Raw genomic sequence first — 23,100 nt, 5'->3', positions numbered from 1 at the left:
TTATAGAATCAATGGTTGAGATTATATTAAAGTGAAATCTATTTTCCCACCTTAGTAAGTATTCCATGTACTTAAGAGGCATTTTAAATACAAAAGATGCCGACACACAGACACACATGAGCATTCATTTTACATATTGTATTCTGAGGCCATTTCAGATTCCTATTGAACTACAGATTGAAAGGCTATTCACATGAACATTTTAAATACTCTTTTTATCTTGTAGACTAAGAAGCCAATTCACCAAGCAAGGAGAGAGAAAAGATGGCAAAGCTTACTATAATGGCCATGTTACCTTTGTTGAGATAGCTTGTACATTGATTGATTGTGGCTGCGAGGAGAGCTGCCCATCACTGACTTTAACTGAAAAAAAGCCATTCCTAAATGACATGAAGAAATGAGCATTAGTTTGGGAAACAACTAACTACAGATACCTAATATTCTATTCACATAACTGAAAAACCATCAAACCCTTTCCAGGAAACAGTGGACAATTATCAAATTTGCATTTATACAGAGCCATAAATTTAGTGCAGTTCATAAATGCGCCGTTTTCTATAAAACTTTATGTCTTAAGTTGTTGTGTTCTTGGAATTTGCAATAAATCCCCCATAACTTATGTGACATGTTTAATTTACTGTTCAGTAAAAAAGTAGATGAATTCAATGGAAAAGACATGACTTAAAAATAAAGTATCTTAAAATAAAAGGTAGAACAGCCATCGATCACCCTTCTGACCATATACTGAACTAATATGACCTCTGCTACTGGATGATGTCAAACATCAATGAGTTGCTGCCCCAGATTTCATTGGTTGGTTGTTTTAACAGACAGCCTAGGAGGGTAAAAACTGTCGATGAAAGAGTCCAGGGAGCCTTTTGGAGTTGTGTTCCCCTGATATATGACAAGTCTTTAGTGTCTATTTTTCATTAGTCAGTGCTTGCGTTTCTAATAGTCATGGACTCAACTCTATGCCTCTAAATGGTAGCAGAGTGTTCATAGTAGATTTCATTTAATATGGGCACATTCTGCCCTGCACAACCACTGCCAGGCTTTTGAAAGTCATGATCTGCTATCCCATTATTGCGTCCGAACACCCAGCACTTTAGTAGCCGTTTTCTCCATGCGCAAGCTGTTGAAAAATGCATTGGGCCCAATAACAGGTGTCGGTTAATGAAAATGAGCTGGCGACCTTTGATGCCAATCATCTCTTCTGTACAAATGAACAACATAATATGTTGTCCCTTGAATTTAGTCATTCTGTTTTATGTTATTAATACTAGATCATTACAATAGTGTGCATGTATATTAAATGATTTGGAAATGTAGCGATTGGATTTACAGCAGAGAAATTCCGCACGCTCCATAAAGCAAGGATGTTTTCCAAGCTTAGTTAATTTTGTTGTTAAATTTAAAATAATAACATGATAAAAGCTAAGGGTCGTTAAGTGAATACTGTTTTAACAACACAGAGGCAGCGCCAGAGCAATAATATGAGACGTACTTATTTCATCTGTCAAATAGAATTGAAGGACACCAAATGTGGCCTCATCCAAGTGCGTTTAGATGCTTGCTGAGCCTTCAAGTTAATGTAGCTTAAAAATCAAGAACTCCAAATTTCAGATTAAACTATTTCTCTGCACTTGCACAATTCAACTTGGCTTTTCTTCAATGTTATTGTCTTTCATTTACATATTGGTTACTGACATGTCTTCTATAATGACTTTTCTGTTGCTTAGCAACCTTTTTACCGAACCAAGCTCTCTTTTCATCAACCTCTTGTGTTGAAGAGCACTTGGTTTACAACGTTGCTGCTTTATTTCATTTCTTATATTCACAAGAATATACATTAAAACAATATTACACTCAAAAATGTAATGGATTCACACAAAACACCAAAGAAACCATCTGCTTAGGGTCCTATTAGTGACATCCAATGTTCCTCAACAAAAAAGGGTATTTTTAGGAAGGCCGGAAAAACCAAACAGCTGGGTCAGCCAGGGGTAGAGACATCTTAAATTCTTGACAGGGAATCTGTCTTGGACAATTGGTAGAGGAGCTAACAAGGAAGTAGGTTGTGCTAGATTTAGTATTTACCAATGGAGACTTGATTTCGGATTTCACTGTACGAGAGTGTTTGGGCTCCAGTGTGGTTTAATATACGGAGATAGTTTTAGTTTGGTGCAATGCACCTTTTTTAAAATGGCATATTCATCTAAAATGTATGAGGACATTGCGAGGTTAAAAAACAAATGAGGATGGCACCTTTTTTTAAATATATGTGAAAAAAACATAAGGAAGAAATAATTAAAGACATATAAAGGTAGTAATATAAATAAAGGTATAGATCTAACCGACTGCTTAAATAAATACATCTATTCCATTTTCACAGAGGAAGGTAAGGGGAAGGGACCTCAGTAAGGCCAGTAAGTGTTATGTCACTAGTTGACAAATTAATGGAAACCATGCTAAGGGAAAGGACTGTTAATATTTGGATGTAAATAATGTGCATGATTATAAACAGCATGTATTTATTGTAAGGAGGTCTTTCAAATTAACTTTATTTTGACTGGGCAACTAAAATAATAGAGCAGGGAGGAGCAGTAGCTATCACCTATTTTGATTGGACACTGCCCCCTTAGAAAACATAGAAATAAATTGGGGTTTGGATGTTAAAATGATTTAACTTTTTATAGTCGGGAGTGTGGCAGCTGCAGTTTAATGTTAATAAATGTAAAATAACGCACTTGGGATATAAAAATCCCAAGGCAGAATATAGCGTTGGGGACGCTGTCCTGACAGTGACAGCAGAAGAGAGGGACTTTGGAGTAATTATTTCTGATGACTTAAAAATAAGCAGGTAATGTAAAAAATTATTGGAAAAAGCAAGCAGGATGCTGGGTTATGTAGCAAAAGGATCTTAATATGTATAGCTTGGATAAAAGACAAGAGAGGGGATGTAAAATAAACATTTAAATACTTAAATGGAATTAAAGTACAGGAGGGAAGCTTATTTGAAAGGGAAATGTTAGAACTTAATGTAAAACTAGAGGGTCAGAGGCTTAGATGTAACATAAGGAAGTTCTATGTTACAGACAGGGTGGTAGATAAATGGAACAGTCTCAGTGGATTTAAACATACATAGGAGAGGCATAAAGCTATTATGACCCTGAGAGAGGACCAAGGACTGATTGGGGTTTGAGTCCTTACATCAGACTTCTTATCTGCTGTCAGATTCTATGTTTCTAAGAATTGGCCAGTAGCAAAGAATTTCATGGGAACAACTGGACCATCCTCCTCCTCCAGTAGGACAACACATGAAAGCATGGGTGCTTAGCAAACTAGGATAAACATGTAGGCTATTCCCTAGCAAAGCCTCATAAGAGAAAGCTTGATCACTGTAGAACATGTGATGTAGTTATACTTACCTAGACTTTTCTTTGCTGTGCTTGAACCTCACTCTGTTCTCTTTCAAATCCTCCCAGCTGAACTGCGAGTCCTTGTTAAGGGGAATTTCTTTGCCATGTAACATTTTTACCAGTCGCCCATTGTTAGGAGGGGACACCACATGAAATGCAAGGCTGGTGTACTCAGTGTCCTGATCTTGCACATTCATAAGGGTCAAATCCAAAGGTGTGTCTTCACCAATACCTACTGTGACTGACCCATTCACAAGAAGCATAGGAGCGTGAGAATTAACTGAAAGGAAAAAATCATAAATACTCGTTGAACCATTTTTAGGGCCAAGTCTATCATACCATTCTTATCACTGTTTATAGGTCCCATGACCTATGCTTAAGCTCTCTCTTACTGATATAACTGTAAAATGACCTACAATGACCTACAGCCATATTTTATAATTTAGGACTATTTTCCAAACAGTGACATATTTAAAATATCTAAAAAAAACATATTTCAAAACTTAGCAGAACTGTCAGGATTTACTTAGAATTTTAATTGTCAAATTATTCAAATCAACTACATTTATTATTACACTCATAAGGCATACAATTTGTGTATGCATTTCACCCTTCTCCAACCACAATTCACTAACTAGACTCATGAAAGCCAAAGCATAGAAGCGATTTGCCTGGCATTTTGGTTCTCGACCACCCTTGTGTGCAGCAATAGTTACACTTTTTCCATCTGAGCTAAAATGTAAGACTCTCCTGGGTGGGGATTCACCTTAGGGCAGTTTATTTAAACCCTGTCCATTGTCGGCTGAGCTAGTCTCATCTTTTGCGAGAGCAAAATTTAATTTTATTACCTTACAGCTCTGGAATGTAGGACAAATACGTCTCACAAAAGTTTTACTGTATGTGATAATTGCTAAGGATTTATGATGCCACACATCATGAGCCGCACTTATGTAGCTACCTACAACAACACAAAATTCTGTCTCAACCGGCCCTCTCATATGGTGGCTTAGTTACAATACATACCTTCGCACCTCCTGCTTGTATGATTACTTGAGAAACCACGACCACAGTGTGAGACACACAGGTTATTTTTTAAAAACATCTTGTTGGTGCAAAATCGGCACTTCATGGCTTCATCGCATTCCAGGCAACCAGGGGGACAAGCTAAGAGACAATCAGGAATGAAAACGTTTTATTAGAACAGACAGAATAATCTGACCACTGATGGACACGTTGCCATCATAATTTACCAGTTTTATTTGCAATGCTAAGGCATTGGTTCTATGCTACAACTAATGATTGAGAGCAGGTTTCCAGGATATCTTCCTATGAAAATAAATATATGAAGAATAACTCCACCCAGGTTTGGATTATTTTGTTATTTGGTGAAAAGACCTTGAAATACCTATGTCTGTGCCAAAGTTGACTCATGTTGACAAAGTTGACTCATTTACTTAGTTTATAGAAGAAATAGGTTAAACCTTTATCGTGGAAAACAGGGGATTTTAAGTAGACAGCCTACCAATGAGCACATAAAACTTTAAACCGATGTAAATATACTCGGTATCAAAGCAGGCCAAAGGATAAAGCTCCTCGCCTCCCTGCAGCCCTCTTCTGGTAGTCAGGTTGCTCTTACAGATCGTTTGTATTTCCCTTGAACTGCACTGCTACAGTCTGCAATGGATGCAAAGTGTGGAAAGTGAAATAATAGCGTTTGTGTGGGTGCTGTTTACCTAGACACTTGCGATCAGCATGGGATGATGAATGCTGTTTCCCACATTCACTGACACACTGTCCATTCAATAGGTAGAATGGAGCCTTGCATTGGCTGCATTGATTAGGTCCATCACAGATAAGGCAGTGTTCACCGCATTCTGTAAAACAGGTATGAACAAACAGTAAGCAAATTGTGATTGACAATATGTCTGTTTACCACTGTCTTAAGTCATTGTTATTCTTTTTGCAACTAATAACACATATCAACCAATATAATTACATTCTGGATTTTAAAAAAACACACATTAAATTACATGTATATTTCGTATCTGAAGCATGTGTCCTGGGGATATGTTTTCTTTGGGCCTTTAATTTCAGCTTTATTGCTCTTGTTAGGAAATATGTATTTATGGTTTTAAACTATAGGCATGACAATCATGTTTTTTCAACGATCATCAATACCAATTAAAGTTAAGACGTGTCATTAAATTCAGCCGCATATGTTTTGGAGATGGCAGGATTTGTAAATTGTTCCTTTGAAAACAGGGAGACTACTAATTCCATAAAGAAGCCTCTCACAGTCTGATTAACCAATCAAACTGCAGCCTTGATTCCAAAACTATGAATTGGCCCTTAGCTTGCAGGTGGTCAGAGTCTAAGGGGTTTCTCAAACTGACAAAGTGGACCAAGCTACCTGCCATATCACATGCACTCAACTCAAGAGGCCAGCATATCTTCAACACTCATGACTGAGGTCCACTAAGGAATGTATGCTAACATTTTTGGATAAATTTCCTTGGGGCCAAGAAACATGTCTGATTCAATGTACTGCCCCAAATGATGGCAGGAGTGTCCCTTTAAGAAGATAACAAGATCAAGCACATTTTTAGAACCAAGTTGCTGTAGTTTTCAGTGCTGCAGCTGCTATATTCCAATCCAGCATTAATCTGAGTGAAGTACCCGTAGTTCGTTCCTATTATTTGCTGTCACGACCAATGGAGTTATTATAGAATCCTATAATGTACAATCACAGTATCTATTCTGCAAGACTCTGACAGCACAATTTCCATAGTTCTGTTTTAATATCTCTTTCCCCTGTTTTAGGAGCATACATATACAATATCGGCTTATTCCTCGAGGATGCCGGAAAGAAAATCATATGCCTAATAAGAAGTTGTTACTGGGATGAAACTGAGCTAATATAAACATGCATTAAAAAATGATAAATATATGAATAAGAAATAATAACGCAAGGGGAGATTTGAGGACTGATAAAAGTAAAAGAAGGTGAAAAAGGAATGAAGGAGGCAAAATGTGAATTTTCAAAGAGCAATAGAAAACATTAATATTTATACAGGAGATGCTGATGGCCTGATTATCTCATGGTCAGACAACCAGGAATAAACTGAAAGATCATCAATGACAAGTTAATAAATAATGGATTTGCAGCCTGCCTACATTGTAATAATGTAAGGAAGTATACTGCTCCTGGATCCACTATTATCATCAAAAGAGAATTCATCATTGCTTTACTGCTTGGTTAATTAATGTATGTAAATTACTTTTTTTTTGTGTGCTTGTGGATGGTTTCAGTTGTATGTATGTAAAAATGAATGAATGTAACATGATGATTGCCAGTTTGGGCTGTTTTCAATCATGACTATGCAAAGGCAATGTGTATAGGTGGTCTGATCTCTAAAGCGTAATTACCGACAGCGCTGTTACAGGAGGGACGTTTGCTCTTTGGGACCCAAATCCCTCTGCTCGGAATGCTTGTTGGGTATAAATGCTTCACAGTGTTCTGGCCACAATCATGTTTATAGAAACATCAGAAATTATTTAAATACATTGTTTCTCATTCTAAACTCCTATTAGGTTAAGTTGACAGCTATCAATAAGTCAATAAAAAGTATCTAAAAAGATCATAAGAGTGGGTCTACACAATGGAATGTATTTGACTGCACAGAGCAGCTTTACCTTTTAAAGGCTCAGTGTATTATCAAATCTATTAGTCGATATTATCCAACGTTTTCAAGTTATCAAAGCAGAGCCAAATAACATTTCATTGATGAAGCCAATAACAATCAAAGGATTTTCAGACATTATTGGAGGTAACAATAAAAAGCCGGAGCGCTGCAGTGACCTACCTTTGTGACTAGTGTCCTAATTGCTCAGACAATTCTCCAGTAATGTTTTTGATGACCACATTTCTGGAGCATCGCTATGAAACCTGTTCTTTTTACACTTGCAAGAGTAACAAGACAGTAAGGAAAGACATTGGACTCGACCAACAGCTCGCATTCTTAGTGAATAGACCTACTTAAGTGTTATATATTCATCCTAATGCCAATTCCTTTTCTAGGTATAGTATTATCTAGAACATTTTTATGGGCTACCATGGTATTGCAGTTGGTATGTTTAATCTTAGTGCTGTAAGCTTTAATAATGGTAAAAATATTTACAGGTGCTTGGTGCCTTGGCAATTTGGAGGCATGTTCCATATCTGATGACAAAGTTCTTATTTCGTCTAAATATATATAAGTTCTTTATATAAGAAGAGGTAGGAACTATGGACTCAAATTCAATAGGTGTTATTGAGCAGGGTTAAAGTACTTCTCTTTATATTGCTTTTCAGAGGCAGTTGGCAGAGGCATCATCAGCGTAAGTGCTTTACACCTTTCACAAGTTAATTTCCTGAAGACAAATAAAGAGAGTAAGCCATGCATCTGGTAACACAATAATGAAAATATCTTGCCAAGGTATGATGGCACTTCTTCTGCGTTTTCTCACCGCGTCAAAAGAAGGCTTTGAAAACAAAGCTATCATGGGAATATTGCCTAACCTTTTCACGGCTCTGTCAGTAGACGAATGAATCAATCCAGAGATGTAAGAACCTGGGATTAAATATCAACGGCTATTATATTATGTGTGACTGCATTGACATGCACAGGAAAGTAGTCTTTGCATGATAAACAGTCAACAGAAGTTTTAACAGGTCTGCACTTGAATACTTTGGAGAGTTCTAGGTGTGTGACTCTGGTTCTAGGTGTGTGCAGATCAAGATGCAGGGGGATATGTCGCAGGCAGCCAAAAGTCATGCCTCCAGGTGTCTTTATTTCTAGTTTGAAATTCTATACATATTCTGCTTATCAAACATACACTAACCAGTGAGTTTTAATTAAGCTAAATAAGATTAAGCCCCTCGCTATTAGCTAAAAAGATAACACTTTCGTAAGTAGTCAGTGAGGGTTTAGATGAGGACCTAAGTACTCTATGGATCCAGGATGATGGTGAAATACCCCCTAAGCCAAGTATCCAAGCTTAAAGAAGCTTTACGCTAAACTGACTGGTATTATACTCACTGGCATATCAAGGTGATAAGATTAATTCCCTTCATGACTCACACTGCCTTCAGAAGAGTTTAAAATGACATAAATTAAGATTAGTTGCAGTCAGTCAGCTCAAGTTCTGATAAGGGAGACCTACCATAAGATGGGGGTCTTTTGACAGCCTTCTCTGTGCAGATCACAGGGATATGACATGATATACCTGAAAACCTCTGCAATATAGCTTTGATATTCCCACCCACCCATTCAGAGCTGCTGCCCCCTTGGACCTGCCACCCTATGCCTAGACCAGAATATATGTTTATATTAAACGCAGAAGCCAGTATAGTAAAGAGAAGTATTCTTCTTGAGAGACTGAGATGCCAATTCTGAAGCAATACTTCATCATTTCATTTGGGAGAACTACTGACAAATACTTCAGTGAGAGTTACCATTTTCGCCTTCTTTCACTGTAACTCTGCATAAGCTCGGATGGGCAGAAACTGGTGGTTTACTAAAGAGATTGCATTTGTCGATACATCATGAACAGTCAAGTGACCAATACACTGGCAGAAACCGAGCCACGCAAACAATGTTTTTTTCTGTGGGAGTTTCTCTGGAACATAGATTGAAAGGCAAATAAAATGGCAATAACAAGAGGAATATGGAGAGTGAGATTTAGAGAAACAAGAAAACTGAACTGCTAGTCTTCATGTGACCTGCACACGTGAAAGACCATGCAAGATTGAACCCTTTTCTGACAAAAGAGGGCGCTCCTGAGCTAATTGCATACAAGCTCCCAATCGCCGCGCACACGCAAGCATGCACAGATACATAGCCTTGCTGTCTGAAAGATGTTGGAAATAAATAACCGAGCATCATTTCTCATGGAAAAGCAGACGTACGACACAGAGACGCAAACCTTAAAGGTGGCACAAAACATTTCATTGTCCGGTTTCCCTTTTGATTGTAAAGACTACTAAAATCTTGATACTGAAAATGACTATTCCCCTCCAACAGTTATATCGTTCCAACCATTATACTTGAAATCATTAGCTGTTTCACCATCCTGTTACAGCTCAAAATAGGCAACTGGCTCATTAGCTAATATAACAAGGCAATCAAGATGACACAATGTAGGAGGACACTTCTTACAACACAATGCAAAAAAATGTATTTTTCTGGATACGATACAATGTAAATGAACATATTTTAGTAAGGTTATAATACCCCATGTCCACTATTATGGCAACCATCAGGTATTCTTCGAGAGAATTACCTGCCTGTAAGTCACATGCCTCACTAAAAATGGACTGTCGTAGATCTATCACTGAAAGCCATGGATCACTTGGGTTATGTTTCTTTACTGCTAGATTTTTTATCCACTGTGTATAAAGTTTCCCTTCCCATTTATCATTTAGCAAAGATTGCTTTGGCATCTAGCTATTAGCCCAAGTTTTATTACATTAGGGTATCACGCATAATCATTCCCATCAGTATGATATATAACGATAATTAAAAACTTCAGCAAGATGGTAATTCACAAAAAAAACATAATCAATATATGTTAAAAAGAAAAGTTTGTAGTTAGAAGAATTAAAACTGGGCAAAATCTACATTTTTAAAGAAAATCTTTTTATTTAGCTTTTATTTCTAGAGAGAGAGAGCGGGAGAGAGAGAGAGATATCACCCTTGTATTTATTGTTTAATTTATTATACTCTCGGTATGAATAGACTTCATTTAGGAATGGACTAGGGTAGACAATTGGTCTCACACTTTAAGGATAGCACCCAATAAATTGCATGTACAGTGGGGCAAAAAAGTATTTAGTCAGCCACCAATTATTAAGTTCTCCCACTTACAAAGGTGAGAGAGGCCTGTAATTTTCACCATAGGTACACTTCAACTATAAGAGACAGAATGGGGGGGGGAAGAATACAGGAAATCACATTGTAGGATTTCTAATGAATTCATTGGTAAATTCCTCGGTAAAATAAGTATTTGGTCACCTACAAACAAGCAAGATATCTGGCTCTCACAGACCTGTAACATCTTCTTTAAGAGTCTCCTCTGTCCTCCACTCGTTACCTGTATTAATGGCACCTGTTTGAACTTGTTATCAGTATAAAAGACACCTGTCCACAACCTCAAACAGTTAACACCCAAGAAACCTACCTTGGCACATCTCCCCGTGTTTGTAAAAAGAGGGTGGACATTGCTGAACACAGCCTCCGGCGTGTAGAACGTACTGCTCCATACACTGCAAGCAATCAGTCTTGAGAGGGCCTTTGCAGGCATTGCAACTCCAATCACATTCTAGAAAAGGAAAGAAATACAGTAAGTAGTGAGTAAAACCACTTCAGAAAATGGAGAAAGGTTATGAAAACTGTGGCATGCTATTTGTTGGAATCCACAGAAATGAAAAAAGTAGTTCTCATAGATTATATTTATCGACAGGAAAGTAATTCCATCCAAAGTTGTTCTTATCTGGAGATGGTTTTGTAAAACATAAGTCATACAACAGACACGCAAGAAGAATACCTTAGCTTAAAGAAAATCGATAGCTTAAATATAAAGTCTAAAAGTAGAGTATCCTCTATTAAACCAAGTTTTAGGTGGAAATCTTCTTTTGAAAGCAAAAAGATTACAGTTCAGGCAGGAACATAATTCCAATCTTAGAACCTTTTTATACAAAGAAGATAAATGGTTTGCATTCAACCTTTGAATCAAAAGAAGTTCAAAGTGATTTCCTCCCATAAAATGTCTACACTGGGTACGGAGAGGCCGGCATTCAAAACCAGTAGTCTGGTGCTCAATCCAAATTACACTTTACCAATCCCAAAACCTTAGGGGTATATTCACTAAAAGGAGAGTGTGTGGGAGAGGTGTGGTTACAGCTCCTTGACTTCACTATACATTGTGAAGGCACATCTCCAATAAGGTTATGTCAAGTTTGGCTGACCCTGCATAATTAACTAAATTAAATTTCTTTCGTCCTCTCACCTCTTGAATTATGCATTATACGGGGCCAAGTCAGCGCTTTACGCTGGAGGAACCTGCCAGTGTTGGCCCTACGTAATAAATAGTGAAGAGAGTTAAAGCTTCCAAACAGGTTCCAGATGTGTAGAATCTCATTTTGTCCGCCATTCATGGACTTACTCAATTTTAATGTATTTGTGAGGATATTCTAAAACTCCACGAGGTTATGGAGCTGGAAAAATCAGCACAACAATTTTCAGAACACTTTTTAATAACACATTTAATGCTAATAGAGAACAGTCAGGGTGTTAAAGACTGGGTAAAAAAACAAGGTAAAAACAACACCTTCTTTGACCAAAAAATCTGCTCTTGTACACTCTTGAGCTTTGCTTATTTACTTCTCTAGGCTGATGGATCTGGGCGATTCTAGTTCGCTACTAATCTTACTCTACAGGCGCTAAATAAAAAATCGTTTCTGGTCTATTGTCTGATGATCTATACAAGCCTAGCTTGATCCAGTCTGCAATTAGATTACAAAGTGAGACTTCAAACGGAACCGACAGATATGTCAAATTAGGAAATTATTCCAGCCATCAACTGCTAACAGACAAGTCGACATCCCTCCCACACCACTGTGCAGCGAGTGGGAGTTGAGCCGAGGGAGAATTCTTTGCAAGTGTTTCATTTCCACACTTGCTATTTTTATGTACTTAATGTTTTATCACAATTACAAAAAACCTACTTTTGCCAGATCTGTAATATGGATTCCAAAATTCCTAATCAGGAAAATAGTAAGGGACGTGCCTGTATTGTTATGGAATGGCCAGCATTCTAATCAACCAAGATAGTTGGTAAATGTGAAGAGCAATATATATATATATATATATATATATATGTATATATATATGTATATATATATATATATATATATATAATATGCATAGATAATATAGACTGGCTGACTAGCCACCTTGCAACACTTGCCATATGGAAGCTGCAATGGAGGTCTGTGCTTACTTGGCATTAAACCCCTACCGTTTCACCGCTTTTTGTAGGCTAAGAAAGTGAAAATATTTTGGTTAATATAAGGAAAACTTGGCTACCAAGGTGTGTGTGTTTAACATCTGCAAAAACGTGTTTGCAAAAATGGAAGGAAATAAAGTCTGCATTATAGAAGTACTGAAAGATGAGAATACATGATAAGTGCTAATAAAGCTGGCATGACCACAAAAATGCAGACTTAGTCTTAGCCAAACAGAGCTTATCATAATATCACCAGAAAGGTTCACCGGCAGTTCACACAATGGATCCATTACAAACGCCTGTCACTTGGCCTTTTGTATGGGTTCAATTTATCAAATCTCCTGGCTGCTAAACCAGGGAGAAAACATGTATCCACCGGCAAGAATAATAAGGCAAAACAGTCAAGTGTAAACCAATAAGGCTTTTATCCTTGGCAATATTGACTCTACATTATTCCCTCCAGGTTAGAGATAATTTCCTAGCTTGGAGTCTGCTAGCTACCCAATTAAGGGGTTAATTGTCATGCCAGAAAGGTCTCCTGGCGCCAAACGCGTCATTAGGAACATCAAATAAAAGGAATGCCTTAATAAATGTGGTTTGCCTTTTCTTCTTGACTGAGGTCGCCATTGAATTTTCAACTGTCTTCTGTAATTTCAGATATTTTTGAGTAACCCTGTATACAGTATATTATTATATATTATCATTTATTCAGCATCGACAATTTACTTCTAATGCCTGTGCATTTGTGCACCATCATGTTCATGCGCAGACACGCAGTACTGCTGTAACAGCCAGTGGTTCTAAGTGAAAACTGCTTGTTTTACTGGAAAAAAAACAAGAATAATACATTTTGTCCCTTACAAATAAGCATTAATACCCTAATATATTCTCAACACCTTATAATTATAACAAGTGTCCTATTCTATTATTTGACATTCGAAAATATTGCATTATCTAAATACCAGAATCGCTTTAAAATCAGAAACAATAAAAAACATGGAACATTTGTTTTGGACGTGACACTTGTAAAAAACAATTTTGGGAGTTCTACTTTATCTGAAGAAAGAACATGACGGACAGTCTAAGATTTATTTGCTTAGCAAATAAGAGAGTGAAAGTAATAGTCACTGGGCCCCCCGTAGAGACTTTAAGAAGGAGCCTCTAAACACGTTCATACGTTCTCTTTGTTGGGTATGTTACCTCTGCATGTTCCAGCGCTGTGGTCCAAATAGTACTGCTGGGTGCAGCTGTCATACTGGCATTCGCCGAACAGCAGAACCTTGCCTGGGTCCTTGCAAGCCGTACAGCCCGATGCAGAGTCACACGTCAAGCACTGACTGTTACAGGCTGAGCAAAAGAGATACGACACGAGAATGATCAGAAAATGGAAACGCCGTAATTTTAACACTCATTTTTTTTTTATATAATTTTTGTGATTTGCTGTTCTTTTGTATATATTGAATATTCTATTTTTTTTTACATGTATTATATGTATGTAAATTCAAGTATGCTTTTGTATTTACTATGTATAATTTTTTATTATTTGTTATGTTACAAAAATGTTTTTTTGGAAAAACTTTAATAAAAATATTTGAAAAAAAAGGGGGTATACTGCACGTCAATCCACAATCATTAGTAAATTTCATCATTAAGTTGCCCAGCAAATCAGAATATGTTTCCTAAAGAAAAACAATGATCCCAAGTGCTGTATTTTGTCCGTTACTGTGGGGGAAAAACTGATTTAAAGAAAAAAAAATATATTATTTTGCTTCAGTAAGTTCTAATGGACACGCTCTTTATGGAAAGCCACAGCTGGAATGCACGGAAATTCTATTCGTGTAAGGGAAATTCTACTCATGTGGGAAAATTCGACTTTACAAAAAGGGTAGTTGATACCTGGAACAGACTTTCAGTGAAGTTAGTGCAAAGGAATTCAGAATTCAAGAAAGAAGTGCGTAAAGCTGTCCTAAAGAATTAGTAGCAAGTGGGCAGATTAGAATAGCCAGGTGTTTACTTTCTGATGTTACTGTCCACATATATATTTCATTTGTATGCACACATAGATGTATTTATTGCAACTTAATTAAGTAGGACGCCTATTATAGTCCAGTTTCAAAGCACCCATTACTTTTCTCTGTAGCAGTTCCAAAAACACTTATTCATGGTGCTCTTGAAAGAAGGTAAATATAATGATTGGCACCCCCTCCGGTAATCTAAATCTCTTTATAATTGAACTTGCTTTTTCTTTCAAAACTGTTAACTCAGACTTTTCCCCTTCATATTCATACTTGACATTTCTTCTTGCAGGTTTAAGAGTACTTCACAATTTTTGGTTCGTGAAAAGACGTTAAACATTGAAGAACAGAACCAAAAACAGTTACTTATTAAAATATTTGTCTTGTATTTATTTTTCTAATAAGTAGATTGTTATTTTGTTAATCACAATTTGATCTTCAATAAATCTGCTTCAGTACATCAAGAAAATGTCCAGCGCACTTTAAATTCTTTGGCTGTATGGTCACATTTTTTTGAAGCTTGCACAAGTCTAATGAAATCCACTTTTCAACATCACAGGTTGCAAGGACCTCTTAACTCGTGCTTTCTGGCCAGATCTACCCACTTCCAAATACAGTTCTTGACTAACTTGCACATAATAAATAATGCAATAATATTATCCCACTTCCCAAATGAGTCATTAGCAAGATACGTGCTTCGGGCAGGTTAAGACATGGTTGTATGACCCCAATAAAGACATCATAGGTGTGGCTTGCCCGGGTAGTCAAAACATATCCAAGTCGGGAACATTTCCATGGGCTCTCTCTCGTGAGTCTCTCTTTATACATAACCTAACCACCGTATGAGTCCCAGAATTTCAATTAGCCAACAAAAACTATAAGTCAAAGTGAGGCTTTTGTTTCCATCATCTAGCCGACATTTTTTTACTTGGGGTAAAGACTCCTTAATTGCCTCTTGTCTTAGATTCAGGATAGCCATATGACTTTCCCATGCATGTTTCCATTTACTCACTGTATCAACCTCTACCACGTATCTGCACACAAAGGTTTCTGATGGTATGTACATAGATGGTGAATGGACCCGTTCAATGAAACAATTAAGGGGGCTGGTGAGACGGGAAGCAATGTATGTTTTAATATTCTGTTATGTGGCCACTACCCCCGCAGAGATCTGGGTCCATGAGATCAAAATGTGTATTATAGTGGCATTATAGTGGCATCTTAGCTGTAAAGTGAGAAGCAGAATGAGCTGTAAGTTGAGACTTCACTGAGTTCCAAAAAGCAAGCTTTCATGTTCCAAAGACTAACACAGAGGTATATCAACAGCCAAATGAAATGGGCTTCCCCAATTTGGCATGAAGCTTAAGAAGCCAAAGGGTGGGTAAAAGCCGTAACTGTGTTATGCCAAGGCCCTATCAAAAAAAAATCCTTTCCTAGTCAAGCACTTGAGAAACCTTAAAAGTATTTACCACATATTTAATTCAAAGATTGAAAAAAGGAGATTTGCCGGCCTAATCTCAAATTGCTTTAAGATATGTTCCTTAAAAAGAGCAAACAGCACTCTAAGGCTGAGGAATGCCGATTACTGGGCAGATACCGACCTTTACAAACACTGCCCTCACTGTAGTAGCCTTGGTAACACGACTGAAGACACATGCCATTGTGAGACAAAACAAGGCCTTTTCCACAAGAAGAGCAAGAGGTCACTCCGGGCCCACTGCAGCCTTTACAGGAGGGGTGGCAGCCTGTAGGGAAAACACGTAAGGAGTCATAAAAAAGGACCAACCAACTGATTTATTATCTTCATAATTGTTACAAAGCAAAGGGACACCAAAAACAAAGAAAGTGAAGGCAGAAACTAGCTAGCACCAACCTAAATGGCTCCAGAGAAATGTACAATTCATTTGTGCTTTATAGTTTTACCATGTTTCTTGTTCCTGCAGGATATATATATATAGGTCCCAAATCCCACCATCACCCTTGAGCCCATAATTAATCAAAGCTTTTTACTGGATTATTCTTGGCATCAAGTACATGACAACAGACCAAGAAAACTCATACACTGTAAGAAAATGTTACACACAACTTTTTTTCCATAAGAAGCTGCTTACGTTTACAGGTCCGACCCTCTGCGTAAAATCCAGCAGGACACTCAGGGACGCATCGTTCTTCGCAAAGGTAGTACCGAGAATACGGACATTTCAAGCAAACACTGCCCGTGTGGTGCAGGTTGGCGACGCACAACTGGCACTGAGGGTGACAATCTTAAAAAGAGAAAAACAAGAAGTGATAGTCAGTAATAGGATTCTGAGGGTTTTAATTAAGATCATAGCAAGTCTGTTCTATGTTCAACTACTGGCAAAAAAAAGTGAATTTGAAGACTAGAAATTAACAGTAAATCCAGAAATTTAAAAAACCTTATGGTATGTTATTGATGTTCAGTTTTTAAGCATGTTACAGTTCAATCTACTCCGCTTGAGTCTACTCAACTAAAGAATTTGAATGTGATACAATAAAATTACACGTTAGCATCAGCTAAAAATTCTAAGAGCATATAAACCAATTTCTAGAACTTGTGCCCTCATTTTTTTAAAAAATTTTGATTTAATACATGATTCATATTAAATTATATGACCAATGTACCAAAATATAAAACATTGCTGTAAACAAAGTAGCTAACAACAAACAACATTAGGCACTTGTTCAGAAGATTTTAGAATTGCGAAAGCTACTTATTAGTAACTAGGATCAGTTTATTTTATGAAAGCTCATACAATGGTTCATAAATTGCCTGTGCCTTCATTTTTAATGTGCAATAGCTCAATATTAACACTGACCATGCAAAAAAGTGTTATAGGAATCATTTCAATGAACATCAGATGAAAGTTATGCAAGTTTGTTAACAAAATTATAACTACAACAAGCTGGTATTCTACTCAGAACAATAGACATTTTATGTTTTTAGGTTTTTTTTCATTTTAAACTTGCAGTAAACTTCTTAATGATCCTAAAGCCAATAATGCATTTTTGAGTATACCCTTTAAATAGTTTTTATAAGTAGACTATTTTAATTATACCATTTTTTTTCATATTTTAAATATCTAATTTATATGGATTTTTATTATTATGCTGTATATTTTGCATAATAATAAATAACTTTAATAAATGCTAAACAATCTGGTGTGACTTCTGCTCTTCCAATAGCGCTACCTGCGCTAGAATTGAGACCTCCACTCTGTAAATCTTTAAATTAACTTGCAAGGGTCTTTAGTCTTTATTGTTTTACTTAACAAAATAAATATTTACTTACCATACATATAAAAGGTACAATGGAGTAGTAGATCATTATAACCTATGGATAAAACTAGTCACACTGAGAATCGAAGATACTAGTTGGGAACGGGGAACAATTGCTTCTCGGGTGATGGATAGGAAGGTTGAAAGGTGAGGTGCTTAATAGATGTTTCAAGCACAAAACCCAAGTAGGCAATCAATAGTATTGAGCGGCTTGTCTAAGGGGGAACCCGAGGAATAACTCAACTTATCTGGCCCATTAATAAAATCTTATCAAACCTTTAACTCTCGAAAAAGAGAAAAGGCAGTTTACAGCTGAAGGATGCAGGACCGCAATAAAAATAACACATATGTCAGCAGGGTGAGAAAGATTGCCGCTCTCTCTTCAGCTCCGAGAAGCAATATAAAGTATGTTGCAGCGTTACCTATTTCTTCGTAGTAATAGAATATGTAGAGGAAACACTTCCCCATATTTTAAAAGTCAGAAGATGCTGAACAAAACTGTGCTGGGATATGGTACAAGTTCTGGGATGACTTCAAAAAAAGACCTGGGGGTTCATGAAATGTTGCCGCAAATTAATAAAAAGTGACCAAAGTATTTTCATAATTGAGACTGTCAGTCCTACTGAGATTAATGAACTTCGTCCTCAACTTGTCTCCTCCTAAGGAGTCAAGATCATTTTGTTGAGTCTAAGGCATTTTATCCACTAAACTCAAGGTATTTTGGTGCACATAGTCAATGTGTGATGTTGTCAATATGGTAGCCAGTCAGAAAATAACCTTTTCAGATTAGTTGGTCTAGCCTGAAGAGCTTGACTTGCCTGTCAACATGGCGTGACTCAACTATTGATCTATTTCATCACGTTCTATCACTTGCTTTTATAGGTGGGGAACTACTGCTGGAATTAAAGCACAACGCATAGAAAACAAATCAGACCAATAGTTACAGCGTCCAGAGGTAGTTCTACCGTATATGCATATTAAAGGGGCACTCTAGCCATCATGTGACTTCTTAAGCCCCCCCTATTTAGATGATAAATAGGTATGATTTATACAAAAGCCCATCTACACAATCTATGCTTAGAAGGCAGATTGATGAAGCTACAATAATTTACTCTAGGGGTTATTAACTTGACTACAATTAAGGAATCTACAAACTGCAGGACTGAAAGCAGACTCATGGATTCCATACTGGGAATGGTTTTATATTGAAAAATATATCTGGTAAATTACTAAACATCAATAAAAACAAACAGCACACATTGAAATTACATTGGATGACCAGCATTGCTGCAACATTTGTTTTGTGCCTAATATGTCAATTCAATCCTTTATCTGTGTGATAGAAAAGTAAAATGCTTTTAAGTGAATCAATGGCGCTTGCCTGAAAAACCCAAAATAATGAAAAAAGCCATGGTATATAAGATTTATTGAAGAAACTTAATAATGATTTTATTGTAATCCATTTTTTGGAGTCAGGAAACGAATCGTGTTAATGAAAAACTGCAATACAGTTATGTTTGCACAAAATTATTTTAATAGTTATGGAACTGAAATGAAGCAAAAGGCAGGCACCCAGAATTATTTAAAATATGATGCCCTCCAAAATACATATCCATGTTATGTGAATAGTGACTACTGGGCTTTTTTTTTTTTAAGTAAAGAATCTCTGATTGAAACAATATCTACCATTATATTTTATTACCAGTAGATAAGCAGTAGTTATTGACTTATAAACAATTAACATATCCAAAGCAATTTAAGGCAGAATTTAATTTGCTTTAGAATCGTTCAAACCTACATTTTAACTGGATAATTATCACCCTGTCTAGGCGGCTTCACCCGTAAATTTGTTTATTGCCTCCTCCCCATGGTTAATAGGGGGTCCAATGCCATTCCAGTTGTTTTCCTTCCATTTGTTTGTGTGCTGCTGGAAACTCGTTCACACCTCGTTGACATGTATCCTTTAACCATTCCTCACTTATTTCTCCATGTAATGGACATTTCCAATACATGCCTTACCCAAAAAAAACATTTTTGTAGGACTTCTCCAAATTGTAACTTATTATGTATCTTCTCAGATTTTGGTTTTGTAATTGTTAAGGGGATCAGGAAACAAAAGGAAGGCTACGTAAATATATGCCCCAAACAAGTTTCAGGCAGACCAACCATTACATATAGACAGGTTTCTTTGGTTGGAGGGATGATGGATTTACTTATGTGATGGAAAAAGATAAACATTGAGCCCCTAAAATAAGATACAGCTTAAGATTTTACTTAAAACTTAATTTCAGAAAAACACGACTTCCAAGCCATTAGGATTGATGGATACGCAGCAGTTCAGTGCTACTCATCTAGTTTCATAAAGTGAATGGATGAGTATAGACTTATCTATCTGATTTAAATGTTGTCTGCTAAGACTCCAAGGAGCAAGGAAAACACAGCATAACCAATGTATCTAGAAGATCACTTAACTTGTGAAGTGTAACTTGTGAATGACAACATAAACATTTTTGATACACTGCCTAAAAGCATAAATATAGTTTTTACAAAAATAGGGGTTTGTTTGAAAAGATGCCAGGAAGGTTGGTGCCCACGTGAACGTTATCCAATTCAAAGCTCATTGGAAAGCTCCGCACAATAATGTCTGATGGCTGCCAAAGATGCCCCCATTTTTGGGGGAAAATATTGGTGTGACACTTCCGCTCCTACCTACCACCTGTCCCCGGAAATGTTCCGGATTCCACTGACCAGCTAAATAATGTCACTGATAACAATGCTTTTACATAATGCCATAGTAAGCCTCAAAAGTAATTTGCAATATTGTAAGTAAGTGTCTTTTTATTGTCCACAATTTATTGAAATGTATGAAAGTTTGTTTAACCCCTTAAGGACCATTTTTGTGGTAAAAATATAGTGATAAATTGGACAAAGCTAATGAAAAAACCTTGTAACTAGGTTCTAATATTTGTCCTGAGTTCAAAAAATACTCAGCGTTTTGGTATTTCAAAACTATTTGTTTTCAAATCTGGTAATTTTGCCCCCATGTCCTGTTTGGGAGATTATCGGAGCCGGCCAGTTCAATTTACCCCCCCATCAAACCACATATTTTTTAACACTAGACACACCAGGATATTTAAGATGCTGGTATTTAAAATTTCTCCATGCATTCATTCTACCACTAGCATTTGCCCAACTTTGTTGTAGTAATATTTTTGGTGCTTTTTTTTTACACAACTTGTACTTCAGGTATAAAGTTACAGCTCCTGGTGTATTTCACTACCAAACAACACCCCAATATGTGTTCAACAACATCTCCCAAGTACAGTGATACCACCCATGGATGGGTTTGTCTGGTTGTTTGGGGTCTGAAAGGCCACATTTGGGATGATTGTGCAATTCAGTTTTTCAATGTGAAATTTTTGGCATCTTGGGGTCCTGTGATGTAGAGGCGGGCTAAGCAATATATGGCCATATAGTGTGACAGAATCCCCAATATTTATGCTTAGATATGTGTATTTTGAATGGTATTCTCTGGGTATGCACTCAATTCTTGCTTTGCTTTCTGTACTTAATGGTCATTATTATTTTAGCAGCCGGAACTCTAAATGTTTGTGCCTTTTTTTTGCTTTTTAGGTTGTATGCTTCCCTATTTTGTATTCAATGTTGTTTTCACACTTAACATGAAAACTGTCCAATCTGACACTTGTCAAAAGATTTACAAAAGAAACAGAACACAAAAGCGTTATAGGTAGCCTATGAAATATATTTTTTCATAATTCAGTTTCAATTTCAGAAATATTGTTATACAAAAACAAGATTCTACCACTAAAACAAAAAGGACTTTAGGAGTTAGTAACTTTATATTCTCTTTGTGTCAAGAATGGAAATCACAAAAAACAAATCCAGCTTGGGTATTACATAGAAATATCTCACAATAAGACATACAGTGATGAGGGAACATTCTCAGGCATAAGCTTTATGCACAGTTACACTTACCCACGCAATATCCTACTAAGTTTAGGTACTGTCCTTCTGCGCAGGTGGTCTTGCAAGTTCCATCAATGAGAGCAGCATGGGGGTGGCATGACCGGCAATTTGCACTTGTAGGGCCACTGCAATCTTTGCAAGATGGGTGGCATGCTATATTCGGGATTAAGAGAAAACACTGCATCAATATATTGATTATAAATATATAATGTATTTTTCATTGTGGTGCTTTCCATCACAGCATAGTTTTAGTATTTACAGATGTACTTATATTTTTGATCTATAAATGTACTAATTTACTACTGACTCTATGCACGTACTGTGCCTGTGTTTATTTGTGTTTTGTATATATATATATATATATATATATATATATATATATATATATATATATATATATGCTAATTTATTAGCCTGTAGTTGGGTGCTGGCTTTTCACCTTTCTTTCTTTTCTCTATATATGCAGGGGGCCCTCTTCTAGGTCTACCTGGTACGTCAGTTTTGGCACACTTTAGACCAAATTGTTTCCATACCTCTATGTCCTTCTCCTCTTCATTCCTACCTATATAGACTAGTAGATAACGATAAAATCACTTTTTAATGATTTTTTTATTCCTATTGCACAATACCACAGATGGTTACAGATTTTTGGTGGGGGAGGTGGGCTAAAGACTTCAGTACCCTAGAAGATCCAGTCCTCTTTAGGCTTCAGTCTGTAACAAAAGAAAGGGGCTACAAAAGGGCTGGGGAGTGCTGCCACAGAAGAGGAAGACTGGGAACATTGTTTCCACTATGGCCACATGGAGCACCAGCCATGGGTTTTCACCACAGTGGAACCAAGAATCACAAGATCCTCAGGCTTCGCAAAAAAAAGTAAAATAAAAAGTCTATGAGAGGTCAAACTTAGGCATGCTATACCGAGGGATACACCTGTTACTACATTGAGTCTGCAAAGAAGCATAATGAAGCTTTCATTCTCCCTTCGCTTGATAAAAGCCCCCGGGAGGGGTTAAAGAGTTTATGTTTCGGTACTCATGATTTGGGTACAAAATAGTATTAGGTGTGTGTGTGTGTGTGTGTGTGTATATATATATATATATATATATATATATATATATATATATATAAGGTCCAAGAATTACAATTGCACACCAACCACTGCTTATCTGCCCGGTGCCAAATAGCCGTAGCAATAAATCATATAAAATCCAATGATAGTTACCGGCACTCCAGGGACTTCTATAAATAATTACACAAACGATTTTCTGGTCAACGTTTCAGTCTATTTTATAGTAGACTTTCATCAGGACATGATGAAAGTCTACAATAAAATAGAC

The 23,100-nt window shown here is 36.8% G+C and overlaps 1 protein-coding gene across 1 annotated transcript in view; it reads right to left on the bottom strand.

Annotated features, from left to right (window-relative positions):
* The window catches only part of FRAS1 (Fraser extracellular matrix complex subunit 1), a 171,796-nt gene that overhangs the window by 49,186 nt on the left and 99,510 nt on the right, over positions 1-23,100 (bottom strand). The window contains exons 20-28 of the mRNA XM_053461676.1: positions 21,773-21,916; positions 16,591-16,743; positions 16,081-16,224; positions 13,665-13,811; positions 10,638-10,778; positions 5,153-5,293; positions 4,443-4,583; positions 3,429-3,699; positions 296-380 (exon numbers count right to left, since the gene is read on the bottom strand). Of these exons, the coding sequence (XP_053317651.1) occupies positions 296-380; positions 3,429-3,699; positions 4,443-4,583; positions 5,153-5,293; positions 10,638-10,778; positions 13,665-13,811; positions 16,081-16,224; positions 16,591-16,743; positions 21,773-21,916 (1,367 nt within the window). The remainder of the gene's footprint in view (positions 1-295; positions 381-3,428; positions 3,700-4,442; positions 4,584-5,152; positions 5,294-10,637; positions 10,779-13,664; positions 13,812-16,080; positions 16,225-16,590; positions 16,744-21,772; positions 21,917-23,100) is intronic.

This window comes from Spea bombifrons, chromosome 1, assembly GCF_027358695.1.
Source record: "Spea bombifrons isolate aSpeBom1 chromosome 1, aSpeBom1.2.pri, whole genome shotgun sequence".
NCBI classification, from domain to species: domain Eukaryota; kingdom Metazoa; phylum Chordata; class Amphibia; order Anura; family Pelobatidae; genus Spea; species Spea bombifrons.
Note: the sequence above shows the minus strand (reverse complement) of the source record. Positions and strands in the feature narration are given on the sequence as shown.